This window comes from Tursiops truncatus, chromosome 7 (assembly GCF_011762595.2).
Source record: "Tursiops truncatus isolate mTurTru1 chromosome 7, mTurTru1.mat.Y, whole genome shotgun sequence".
Taxonomy (NCBI): domain Eukaryota; kingdom Metazoa; phylum Chordata; class Mammalia; order Artiodactyla; family Delphinidae; genus Tursiops; species Tursiops truncatus.
Window position 1 is genome coordinate 8,146,046 of NC_047040.1, and position 13,321 is coordinate 8,159,366.

At 53.4% G+C, this 13,321-nt stretch overlaps 1 protein-coding gene and 1 long non-coding RNA gene across 2 annotated transcripts; one reads left to right on the top strand and one right to left on the bottom strand.

Moving 5' to 3' along the window:
• The first annotated feature begins 770 nt into the window (after nt 1-770).
• On the top strand, nt 771-1,380 carry LOC141279130 (uncharacterized). Its single transcript, XR_012332937.1, has 2 exons — nt 771-1,015; nt 1,115-1,380. It is a non-coding gene; the product is annotated as an uncharacterized lncRNA (long non-coding RNA).
• A 4,583-nt stretch (nt 1,381-5,963) lies between these two features.
• Nucleotides 5,964-7,605, bottom strand: TEX44 (testis expressed 44). Its single transcript, XM_019923410.2, is given in 4 exon segments — nt 5,964-5,972; nt 6,533-6,859; nt 6,861-7,312; nt 7,554-7,605. Coding segments are annotated over 4 exon segments (840 nt in total).
• Nucleotides 7,606-13,321: the final 5,716 nt, after the last annotated feature.

Genomic DNA, 13,321 nt, shown 5'->3' on the forward strand with positions numbered 1-13,321 from the left:
CTCTTTCTGCTCCTGTCGTGCCTTGTCCCTCACCTTCTGCCGCTCCAGGTTTGAACCTTATCCTCTCTCCTCTGTGACTGACGCCACCTGCCTCAGTTTACCCATGTGCTTGTCACTTTCACTCTCTTGCAGTTTACTCTCAGTGGGCAGCACTGGGGCCCGTTCCCTACCTTGTCCCACCGCCCCTCATTTTATTTTTGCATTGTGGCCCCCAAATTATGGAGCCGGTCTGCTGATCGGCTCACCAGGGCTCGAGATCAGAACCTGACAAGGGGTTCTGAGTGCTGGAAGCGTCTCGCAGCTCTGAAAGGGGAGCGAACGTCCACAGTCCCATGGAGAGGCCGCGCTGAGAGCCCGCTGTGTGCCAGTGAGGGTGACAGTGCGGGCCGGGATGCTACAAACAGAAGCGCTTTACTTCAAGGAGTTTACCCAGCAGGGCGTTTATAAGTAGGACAAAGCCTGGCGGTCCAGGGGCCACCCGGGCAGGAGCGGGGGGAAAAAACCCGAGCGGCAGGGAGCGGAGTTGGGGCGTCCGGCTTTGGGCGCACACCCCGCCCCGCCTGGGTCGCCAGTCTCCGAGAGCTGAAAGGGCCTCTGTGTTCCGTCTCCCGCCTGCCCGCGGGCCAGGAGCGCATTTCCTCAGCTGCGCCAGACCCCGGAGGCTCCACAGACCCTCTGGGGACAGACACAAATAGTTCCGGGCCCAGCTGCCTGGTCAGTTACCTTGGGAACCAAACTCAATCGCCTGACGTCACTGGGCCGTTGCGCAGCAACCGGCAAAGACTCTCTCTGCAGCTCTCCCAGTCTCCGCGGTGAGGTAGCCGTCGCCATGGAGACGGCGGGGCTGGGCAGGGCGGTGGATGACCCCGCCCCTCGTCTCCCCTCGCCCTCCTGGCCGCACCCTCCGTTCCGATCCGGTGCTGCTCCTCCCCGCGACGGAAGGGGACCAGCCCCAGACGAGGAAACAACGCCGCCTGGCTTCGGGGCGGCCGGCGAGGGCCCCGTGGCGGCCTGAGTGAGCCCCGCGGCCAGCCGGGGTTTCTCCCGCAGAGAAGGGCCTTTGTTCGCCGTCGCCCATCTGATTGACCCCTTTTTGCTTCGTGTTTCTCACCAGGCGCCAACCTGGGTTCCTGCTCTGGAAACAAGGAGCAGGTGGCAGCACGGGGCGTTTCCATTCCCCTCCCCTCCAGCCGCCTAGGACATCTATCTCAGCCGCGCTAGGCCATCTGCCTTGGCGGAGGACACACTGGGCCCTGCTCACGCCACTCTGCTCCCATCCTTGGTTCCCTCCTCCACTCCTGCGCCTTCCCCTGGCGTCTGTGCTGAGGCATTCACTTCCGTGCCTGCTGTGCTGGGTGCGGTTTGGCCAGGCCACCCCTGGGTGGGGGGAGTGGGGAGGGAGGGACCTACCTGAGCACTTCGCGGAGTTTCTGGCATGGGTGTCCTGGCATGGGTGCCGTTCCGAGGCTGCTGCGTCTCCCTGCCCATCTCCATTTCACACCGTAGCAGATTATAAAGTGCTGAATCCCCAAGTGCAGACTGGGAGATGAGGCCCAGAATCGTTCAGGGGCCATCAAAAACTGCATTTGACAAGCACTCATAAAATACAGGTGGTCAGAAACAAAACCACGTGTTTTAGGTGAATCCTATTTTCTCATTGATTGATATTTACAATTCAGAGCTCCAAAGGAATAATTTTCAATCCATGGAGCTGGAGGGAGAACACTTCACAATGCCTCGGATCTTTCCAAAGCACATGGTTAAGGGAAAGTTCTGATTGTGGGCAGAACGTTCACAGACAAGCTCACATGTAGCGGTGGGCACTGCAGGGCTTAGAACCTGAGACTGGGCTCTGTGTGGTCTTGTGCAAAGAGCTGGTCTCATCCGGAGTGCCAGCCTGGTTTTGTGGGAAAAGTGACTATTATTTACCGGGAGGGCTTTCAGATGCAGGTGCGGAGGGAGGTCAGGGCTGTGCCATCTGCTGTGGGGAACCCAGGCGGGCCAGGAGAGGACACGTTGCCTGGCTCCCTCGTTTTGTCTCTGGGAGGGGTGTGGCTCAGGGTGCCCAGAACTGCCTGCTTAGAGAGGTACCACGGGCACTGGCTGAGGAAAGCCTTTCCAACATGTGATCCAGCCTGGGCCAACCAGAGTCCTTCCCCTTGGGAAATATCAGACTGGAGCAGGGAACCAGACCTTTCCTCTTGGTCTGGAAAGCGCAAGGCTGTGGGCCCAGAGCCTCCAGGAACCTCATTCCCCACGAGAAGCAGAAGCTTGGGGGAGGGGCAGAGTTGCCATGGAGGCAGAGGACATAACAATGGAGGCGTCCTGCTAGCTTTGAGTCCCTGACACCAGGCATCTTGAAAGCCGGTTTCTTCTCAGCCCTTCTCTGCCCAGCCCACCAAATCCATGGGTTTTTGTCACTTTCCGTTAAGAGACTCCTGCCTAATATATAGACAATGGAGGTGTCCTGACAGCTTTGAGTCCCTGACACCAGGCATCTTGAAAGCCGGTTCCTTCTCAGCCCTTCTCTGCCCAGTCCACCAAATCCGTGGGTTTTTGTCACTTTCCGTTAAGAGACTCCTGCCCAATATACAGACAATGCAGAAAACCACAAGGAAGGAAGAACACTAACGTGTCGCATGCCTACTGTTAAATGCTATTTTTTGTTTTTTTATATGCATTCTTGACCAGAGCATCCCTGTGAGGCATTTTGTAGATGAGGAAATGGTCCATCTTCTAGGACTGCAGTGCGCACTTGAGGACTCCACAGGGAGGGCCAGTGCAAGTTCAGTGGATACTGCCCACCCAGAGACTCCTCGGCCAAGCCCTACCCTTGAAGCCACAGTGTTCCTCTGCTATCTCCCAGGACTTGTCGGTTTCCTTCTGTTAGCCATGCCCCAGCCGGGCTCAGAGGTGAGGATGTTGTGCCCGTCCCATGGCTCTTAGGTCAGCCTAAATGTTTCTTTAAGCAGAACCTCTGCTTACTGGCCAATCTCTCAGTGGCAGAACATACAACCAAAACGACTGTTGTTGAGCCTAGAGAAACGCTGGTGGCTGTCAGGTGTTAACCCCAACATATAAACCAGAAGGGGTGCGGAGGCACCAGCTTTGCTGGGGTGAATTTATAACTTGGGTGTGCCTCAATTCTCAACACCAAAGAGTACCCTACACACAGCCACCCTGTTATTCTGACGACCGCTCATTCTTTTTCCCCTTACACACCACCTCTGTCTCTACTGGCTGCCTCTCCCCAATGCTTCAATAGTTGTTCAGTTTTTATTCATCCAACACGGTGGGCTCACAGGGTCGTGATGGGCTGGGTCACCCCCACTTGCTGATTGCTCCTGTGTCTCATGAATTGCTTCCTCTTGCCTATAAAACGGGGCATTTCTCCAAGCTCCTGCCTCTGGGCCTTTGCTTTCTCGCTCTGGCCAGAGCTGAGGTGCACCCACTTCTCTCCAAGTTGGATTCCTCAGCCCTGAGTGCACGGCCCTGACCTTTGGCCCAGGTACAGTAGCACCTGGCTACCTGCAGGTCCCACCTGCAGAGAAGATGCGTTGTCAGGCATATTTGACAACACAATTGTTAATCCCACCGCAAAGAGGAAGGCCAGGAACAAGCAGGGCAATTCCGTTCTTAGTACCAGCTCCAAGGAACCCTTCTGCCCTAATAATCACAACGATCGCTGACACTTACATTGCACTCAGCTGTGTGCAGGCACCTTTCCAAACCCCTGACTCATTGAATCCTCACGGCAGCCTGACACCGTAGGTGTATTGTCATTTGACAGATGAGGAAACTGAAACACGGGGGGATGAAAGTAACACAGCTAGAAGGAGGTAGAGCCAGGATTCAAGGTAGCCTGACCCCCAAAGCCATGCTCTTCACAACTCTACTGGCTTTCACACACAAAATGTTGTTGGTCCAGCAGCCCCTCCTGTGGGGAACCCCCATTTCTGGACTGACCCTGGCCTCAGAGGTGGACATGAGGCCCAGGCCAGGTAACGAGGTATTTCAGTCCCACAGCCTCAGTGACTGGTTCAGCTGAGAGCATGGGAGCCAAGCCAGGCCTGGCAGTGTCCTCACCTGGGACTCTCCTGCCAGATCCAGTGGAAACAAGGGCCTCTCTCTTTCCAGGAAGGTGGCTGAGTGCCTGGAAATGGAGCCAGCGCAGAGGGGCTGAACTGGAAAGACAGAGCCCTGAGGACACGGCTGAGCCCTGGGTCCAGACACGCCCGCACTTGGCAGTTGTGCTAGTTGGCTCAGCCCTTCCCCTGACCTGGGTTGAGCCTGGTTTCAATCTTTCATTCACCTTTGCAGTCTCAGTATCTAGCAGTGCCTGGCGTATAGTGGCACTTACCTGGTTCAGAAAATATTTGTTGAAAGCATTTGAGGTCCACCCTGGCAGCTCTGTCTCCCACGCGCTGCTCTGGGCTCCAGGCAGGTTGAGCTGCTCAGCCGCCCTCCCCCACCAAGCCCCCATCACGCCTGCCTCGACTTTTGCTGTCCATGCCTCTGTCGGGGACACCATCTCTCCTCTCTTTTTAGGTCTGAGTCAAGGAGGCCCTGATACTGGGATCTGAACTGACCATCTCCCTCCTCTGAATTCTTTGCTTTCACTACATGGGGACAGTTCACGTCTCATCTACAGAAAGTGGCAGCTCCTTGAGGGAAGGGGATAGACACACCTGGTTGTCTTCTCATCCCCTTGGGGCCCGGCATCAGACCTCCTCACAGGAGCCATCTGCCGGGTAGGGGTGGTAGGGTAGTAGACGCATGCCTCTGGGGATCAGGCAGGCGACTCAGTACTGACACAGGCCAGGTAGTTCCCTCTAGAGTAGGCAGCTCAGCTGCCGGTTGCCCAGAAGAAATAAGGCCCCTACGTTTCTCAAGAGAAGCAGAAATCCATGTTTTTATTTGAAATCTCCTGGCTTTTAAACATTAGCAACTAATTCCCAATTTAAGAAACACTGTGTAGGGGGACTTCCCTGGAGGTCCAGTGGTTAAGACTCTGCGCTCCCAATGCAGGGGGCCCAGGTTCGATCCGTGGTCAGGGAACTAGATCCCGCATGCTGCAACTAAAGAGCCCACATGCCGCAACGAAGATCCCGCAAGCGGCGACAAAGATCCTGCGTGCCGCAACTAAGACCCGGCGCAGCCAAATAAATATATCAATAAAAATTAAAAAGAAAAGAAACACTGTGTAGGGCAAATCCATCAGTGGGCTGGCTTCAGCCAAGGTCTCCCATTTGGAGACGCTGCTGGGAATGAGGGATGGATGAATGAAGGAATCCACAGCCAGGGCTGCAGCATGAAGGTGTGTGGGTTGTGATCTGTATAAGGCACCCAGCCAAGGGCAGGGGTCGGGGCTGATGTCCAGCCAGATCTTTACTCACCAAGTCATGTGGCCGGCATGGCACTGTGTCCAGCCAGAGGGTGGGCTGCTGGCTTTCCACAACTCCTGAAGCCCGCATGCCCTAGAGCCCGTGTGCCACAACTACTGAACCCATGCGCTGCAACTACGGAAGCCCATGTGTCTAGAGCCCGTGCTCCGAAACAAGAGAAGCCACCGCAATGAGAAGCTCGCACACCGCAACGAAGAGTAACCCCTGCTCGTCACAACTAGAGGAAGCCATGCACAGCAACAAAGACCCAACACAGCCAAAAAAAAAAAAAAAAAAAACCACGGAAAGAGACCCGGGTCTAGGGTGACCAACTTATCCTGGTTTTTGCCTGGGGTTTTCTTGGTTTTAAATCTGAAAGTCCCATATCCCAGGAACCCCAGGCAAACCGGGGTGGTTGGTCACCCTACATAGATCCCTGAATCCCCCTGTGTCCCCAGCCTGCTGGAGGATAATAATCATGGCAGCTGAAGTATGTGAGCTTCCTAAGTGCCAGACATCATGCCTTAGGACCTGTGTTGTTTCCCTTACATCCCATAACATCTTCATGGTGTGGGCTCGTTATTTGTTCTACAGAGGAGAGTTGCAGGTTCAGAGGGTGAAGGGATTGGCCCGTGGCCAGTTGCCACGCTGAGGTCTGAGCCCACACTGGTCTCATTCCCGGCTCTCAACCCCACACTCTCAGTCCCACGATCAGAAAGCCTGGCTGGGTGTCCTGAGCCTGCTAAACCAGTAGGCCCTGGGGAAGGACCAGATCTTACTTCCTCAGAAATGCACTTACCTGGTTAGAGGTCCAGCCAAGATCAATGTTTTCAGGTCTGAGCCCTGCAATGCCTGGCCTCCCAGGCCTGCCCAGGCCCTTCTCTTTCTGCACTTTGGCCCCCAGCCCATGAATGGGACAACCCGAGAAGCCCTCAGGGGACACCTTTCTGTTTCCAGAACACCCTAGCCCCCTCCTGTCCCTCCACCCTGTGTCTGCTGCACAGACAAGGTATGAGGCTGGCGCTTGGAAAATAAACGCTCGCCGGTGAGTTATTGCCCGGTCTGGGGAGAGCCGTCCAGGGTAGGGATGCGTGAGAGAGTAGGGCATGTGTGCTCCCGGGGTCTCGGGAGGCTGCCGAGCGTGGGGCCTTGTCCAAGTTGGGGCTGGCATGGGCCTGGCGTGGGGCGAGGTGGCTGGTCAGGTGGTGCATGGCCGAGAGGATGACCTCTACGGTCCTCCGCTCCACCGGTTCCACATGTGGGTGACGGAGTGCAGGGCCGACTGGTCCCCACTGCCCGCCCGGAGGATGAGGCCGAGCTGGCACTCCCAGGATGCTGGAGATGGAGCGCAGGCTGGGCCCCGTGTTGTGCAGCAGGCCTGTCACGGAGCCGTGGCCGGAGGCCAGGGTGCCCGTGGCCATGCCCATGGCAGTTTCAGACCACGCCAGGATGTCTGCCAGGGAGCTGATGGACCCCCTCACCCCCGCCCAGCAAGCTGGTCATGGAGCGCATGTAGTTGTTCTCACTGGCTGTGGAGTCCAGGGGCCTCCTCTCCACGGCTGCCACTCCGGGGCCCGGCGAGGCAGGGGCTGATGGCAAAGCATCGGTGCCAGGGTTCAAGGCCTCCTGACCCTCAGGTTTCTCCTCAACAGCTTCAGCAGTGTCAGCAGCCCGAGTGTCAAGCTGGTCATTGGCATCTGCTGTGCTCACGACGGGCTGAGCCTCCGCATTTGGCGGGGACTGTACCGCAGCGCTTGGGGTAGATGGAGCTAGTTCCTGTTCCCTGTCTGGGACGCCTGCCGCTTGTGGTGTCTCTTCCTTAATCAGGGAGTAAAGTTGGAAAATCTGAGGATTCTGAGCCGTACTCGACTCTTGCACCAGCTCTTTCTGCACGAGGTTCTGGAAGCCCGTGGACCTTCTCAGGGCACCTGGGGCCAGGGAGGCAAGCAGGGCTGTGGGCTCCTGGGCTCCTGGGCATGCCCCGCGGCAGCCTCACGCTTGTCCTTGTCCCCAGACGCTGACGTGGCCCCAAGGTGGCTGGCTTGGAAGCCTGACCTACATCCTGCTGTTCAGCGGATGCTGCAGTGTCGTGAGCCGTTGGGACATCTGCAAGGAGGGGGACCTGGCTTGGGGACCGCACTGTTGGGATGTCTGTACACCTGCTGTCACCATGTGTGGGGATGCTGGAGGCTCTGGCCTCTCCCGAGGGCGTGGTGGTCATCTAGGCCCTCTGTCACTTGTGCTGGTTGAGGGAGTGGCCATGGCCCCACTGGGCTGAGTTGTCCAGGTGGTGAGGTTACAGGGGGCTGTTGAAGGTGGCGATGTCACAGGCACCTGCAGAGCAAGGGTCCTGAGCCTCCGGAGAGGCTGCCCTAGCAGGCTGAGTCTATGGGACCATTCGTAGCCAAGTCTGCGGGTATCTAAGGAGAGAGAGGCAAACGTCTTGGAAAAGCATGGAGGTTATATACAGGTGCAGGGCCCACAAGGAATCCGGATGGCTGTGACTCTGATGAAAGAGAATGGGCTGCGGGTGTTGATTTATAATAACTGTTATAAGGGACCACTCCCAGCACCTCTCTGTCCACGCTGGTGACTGATTTGGCCAGTCTTTCTGCAGAGACAGTTTCGCAGCAGTGGTGAGTAGGAACAAGTGAAGGCTAAGGGCCTGGGCAGCTCCCAGCCCTGACTGTCTTTGGTTGTGGGGAGTTACAGACTGAATGTTTGTGTCCCACCCCAAAATTTATGTGTTGAAAGCTAATCCGCAACGTAATAGTATTTGGAGGTGGGGCCTTTGGGAAGTGATTAAGTCATGAGGGTAGAGCCCTCATGAATGGGATTAACACCCTTATAAAAGGGACAGCACAGAGCTCCCCGGCCCCCTCCTCCATGTGAAATGCAGCGAGAAGACTGCTATCTATTAACCAGGAAGCAGGTCCTCACTGGACACTGACTCTGCAGCCCAAATGAGCTAAGACAGAGTTTTACCCTGTGACTCAGGATAAACAGTCTCCATCTTCTCCCTGTTTAACTAGGCTGGGAGGGCAGAGAACAACAAAAGATCTGTAAACCCTCGAGTATTCTTTGGAAACCCGTAGACCCAGATAAACCTACTTGCGCTCCTCGTTAAGAAGGTGGTTGGAGTGAAGTTTCTAGTCTGTTGTGTCTGTGCTTCCCTTGGGGGTTATCAGCTAACATTTCGTGCCTGCTTATCATGGGCTGGAGAAGGAGCTAAACATCTAATCCTTCCAGCTACCCCGTCGTCTCTAGGTAGGTGCGGATCCACTATTATATCCACTTTATACACGGGGACGCTTAGCCTCAGAGGGAATAAGTGACTTATTCAAAGGCACACTATTAATAAGCACTGAATCTGGGATTTGAACCTTGTCTGGCTTCAGAAGTCAAGCTCTCCAGCACTATTTTACACCCAGAAGGGATATTAAAATATTGAATGACTGGCGTGCTAAGGATACTGGCTAATGCAGAGAGAGGCCTGCCATAATCCCGCCACATCAGTAGGTAACAGTTGCTGTCGCTTCTCCCAGCACCAGGCTCGATGCTCAATAAGGATTTCTTCTCCCCATGTATGCTCTGTGGCCATCTCAGAGGTCACAGGGCAAACCCAATTTTGTTGGGGTGGGACAACCCTGTACTTTGTGAAAGAATCATGGAGAAGACTGCTCGTTGCTCATTTGAGTAGCCCTTCTTCTTTAGGATCAGAAATGCAGTTTTATTCAGGGTGGTTATGTGCTTTGACAAAGAATATACTTCCCAGTCTCTCTTGCAGCTAGGTAAGATCTTCTGGCCAATGAGATGTAAGCAGAAAGTATTGAGAGGAACTTTAGAAAGGGTCCTTCAAAGATCAGAACACCTTTTTGCTCTTTCCCCTTTGTCATCCTGTTATCAAGAATGTGAAGGCTGGAGCACCAGCAGCCATCTCGATACATGAGGTAACCTTGAGGTTTCAGGGACACATGAAGTGCACACAATTTGTGGAGCACAAAGATAGAAGGGATCTGGGCCCCGTGGTTAGAGATGCCACACCAGCCACCAGACTGTTGCTGTCCTCCAGAATTCCTTTACATGAGGGAAAATAATCACATATATGCTCAAACTATTGTTCTTTTGGATCTTCTATTATATGCAGCTAAAGTTAATCCTTATCCAGTTCCCAGTTATGAGATTCCTGTCAGGTGGTTGTTCAGTGTTTTTTTGGATATCTTCTTGTCCTAAAAATCAAGGTCAGCATATTCCATTGAGTACCTGGCACTGTACAGGTGTTATTCTCCCACTTTTCAGGTGAGGAAACTGAGACTTAGAGAAACTAAGTACACAGCAAGTTCTTGATGTCACCTAATGGACAGCCTGTGACCCGCTACAACCATCAGGCACTCTTTTTTTTTTTTTGGCGGTACGCGGGCCTCTCACTGTTGTGACCTCTCCCGTTGTGGAGCACAGGCTCCGGACGCGCAGGCTCAGCGGCCATGGCTCACGGGCCCAGCTGCTCTGCGGCATGTGGGATCTTCCCGGACCGGGGCACGAACCCGTGTCCTCTGCATCAGCAGGCGGACTCTCAACCACTGCGCCACCAGGGAAGCCCCATCGGGCACTCTTCATAGGCACTTAAGTCAAACTCCTTGTCCTCACCTTCCATTTGGAATTCGGTTTTTGATTCTACATGTTGCACTTTACACTTACCCTTGTTAAGTTTCACATGTCTTAAAAATCTGTGCTGAGGAAAGACAGAGGAGAATAAAGAGGGATTCATGTCAGAAAGCAGAGAGGATTATTAAAATTTGGGGACAAAAATATTGCAACATGTAGTCAAGTTGGTCCCCAAAGGAAATTGGGGTGCTGTTACCAAAAGAAGGCAAAATGGATGCTGGGCAGGAAACACAGACAAAACCTGCTCTATTATGATTACAGATATTTAAAGAAAATCTATTTATTGGGGAAAAGCATGGCAGGAAATAAAGCCCAGAAGAGATTCTGATTATTGTAACAAATCAGAAAATACATATAAGCAAAAATAAGTAAATAATGGAGTTCCCTGGTAGTCCAGTGGTTAAGACTCCATGCTTCCACTGCAGGGGGTGTGGGTTCGATCCCTTGTCGGGGAACTAATATCCCACATAACGTGTGGCCAAAAGAATATTAAAGAAAAAATGTAAATAACGGTAAAAATAAAAATCACCCTAAGCAATACGGTGGACCGAATGAGTGGGAAGCCTGTTACCCCAGCACACTCACATTTATACACACACACACACTCACACACACTCACACACACTCACACACACATTCATATACACTCCCATGCTTCTAACACATGGAAATGCTGGGTAATAACACAGCCCACAGTGGGTTAAGTGGATAGCTAAGCTACAAAACATGGGAGGTTCCCAGGCTCCAGAAAGGATAGAAGGACTGGGCTGGATGTAGGGTGAGGTCAGGGGTCGAGGACTTTCTAATGTCCTTGTCAGGACGGCTGCTGTGGCCCTGGGCAGGCCTCCCCATCAGTGGGGAGGGCTCCTACAAAGCTCTGCCCATGAGCCAGAGACAATCAAGGCTGCCTGCTCAGCCCAGCTCTGAGTGGGCGTTAAACTCACACCATAGGAGGAAGCTTCTACCTGACGCGGTGTCCGGGCGTCGCAGTCAGTGCAGGACAGGCCAACCCAGCTCATCTCTTCCCAACTCCACACTCAGTGATGGCAGATTGGTAGCTTAACATCTGCCCGGGTGGGATTTTTAAAAATTTTTTTATTGGAGTATAGTTGATTTACAGTGTTGTGTTAGTTTCAGGTGTACGGCAAAGTGAATCAATTATATATATATCTTCATTCTTTTTCAGATTCTTTTCCCATATAGGTTATTACAGAATATTGAGTAGAGTTCCCTGTCCTATACAGTAGGTCTCTGTTAGTTATCTATTTTATACATACTTTACATGTATTTTATATATAGTGTATATATGTTAATCTCAATCTCCCAATCCATTACTTTCCTGGGTGGGATTATTTACACCACAGAAAATGGCCACAAATCCGGGCTTTGTTTCTCTGCAGTAAATTGGTTGTTTACCCTCATCCCCACTGTACCTGATTACGCTCTGTTTCTCCGACAGGGAGGCTGTCTGCCCTGCCTTCTCATGGGAGCTACACTTAGGGTTCCTTTCAAGGCCACGCTCCATGATTCCCCAGAGTCCCACACAGCAAGGCAACTGGTGTGGAGCTGGAGCTGAGCTGCCCGGGTTTAAATCCTGCTGTTGCTATACCTAGCTGTGTAACCTACGGCAAGTTACTTCACACCTGTTCCTCAGTTCCCCCATCTGGGAAATGGGGATAATAAGAGTCCTTACCTGTGGTATAATGAAAAATATATACTTGCTCCTTGTCCTAGGTTTCTGGCACAGAGCTCCTAAAACCTTTGGAATATCCCGATAGGAGTGTCTTGTGTTATTCATAACTTTTGACCATACCTGAGTTTATGCTAATGAGGTGACTAGGGAGCTTCAGGATGGGATCTGGTCACCAGAGGAGCCAGTCATGTAGTTACAGGGTTGGAACTTTCAGCCCCATCCCCACAATTCTGAGCAGGGAGAGGGGCTGGAGGTGGAGTGAATTAATCATCAATGATTGATTCAATCCTACCTACATAATGAAACTTTAAAAAAATTTATTTATTTTTGGCTGCGCTGGGTCTTTGTTGCTGCGCGTGGGCTTTCTCTAGTTGCATTGAGCGGGGGCTACTCTTTGTTGTGGTGTGCGGGCTTCTCACGGCAGTGGCTTTTGGTTGCGGAGCACGGGCTCTAGGCACGCGGGCTTCAGTAGTTGCAACACGCGGGCTCAGTAGTTGTGGCACGCGGGCTCTAGAGCGCAGGCTCAGTAGTTGTGGCACACAGCCTTAGTTGCTCCGTGGCATGTGGGATCTTCCCAGACCAGGGATCGAACCTGTGACCCCTGCATTGGCAAGCGGATTCTTAACCACTGAGCCACCAGGGAAGTCCCCATAATGAAACTTTGATAAAAAACAACAAGATGGGGCTTCCCTGGTGGCACAGTGGTTAAGAATCTGCCTGCTGATGCAGGGCACGCGGGTTCGTGCCCCGGTCCGGGAAGATCCCACATGCCGCGGAGCGGCTGGGCCCGTGAGCCATGGCTGCTGGGCCTGCGCGTCCGGAGCCTGTGCTCCGCAACGGGAGAAGCCACAACAGTGAGAGGCCCACGTACTGCAAAAAAAAAAAAAAACCAAAACAACAAGACCAAGGAAGGTCCTGGTTTGGTGAACACATCCGTGCGCAGCGAGTGTGAGCATCCTGACTCCACAGGGACAGGAGCTCCCACACTCGGGTGCCTTCCTGACCTCACCCTATGCACCTTCATCTGGCTGTTCCTTTGTGTTTTTTGTAATAAATCTCGTCCTAAGCGCAACGTCTTCCTTAGTTCTGTGAGTCGTTCTGTTGAACCTGAGGTGGGCCTGGCAGAAGTGCAGTTGTCTGGGGACCCCATTGGCAGCTGGTGCCTGAAATGGGGATCTCGCAGGATTGAGCCCCTAACACACGGGGTCAGTGTTGACTCTGGTTAGCGTCAGAACTGAACTGGAATCTTGGCCATCCAGTTGGGGTCGGCCCCACAGCACTGGTGCCCGAATGTGGGGAGAGATATATCTCTTGGGCAGTATGGTCTGGGGAGTGTTAGACAGCGTGCATGACGGCAGTGATGCCTTCTGTTTTCGACAAGCTGCTTGCTGTCAGAGGCTCCTGGATCATTTGCCCTTTCAAGGGTCTCTTCACCAAGTGAGCCCAGGATTCCCTTGGAGGGGACAACTGCTTACGGTGACCCCCAAGTCATCTCCCAGACTTCACTCACTAGAAATTCAGCCCCTGCCCCATGAGTAATATTATTGTAGTTGCTGCAGTGAATGAATAATTCACTTGC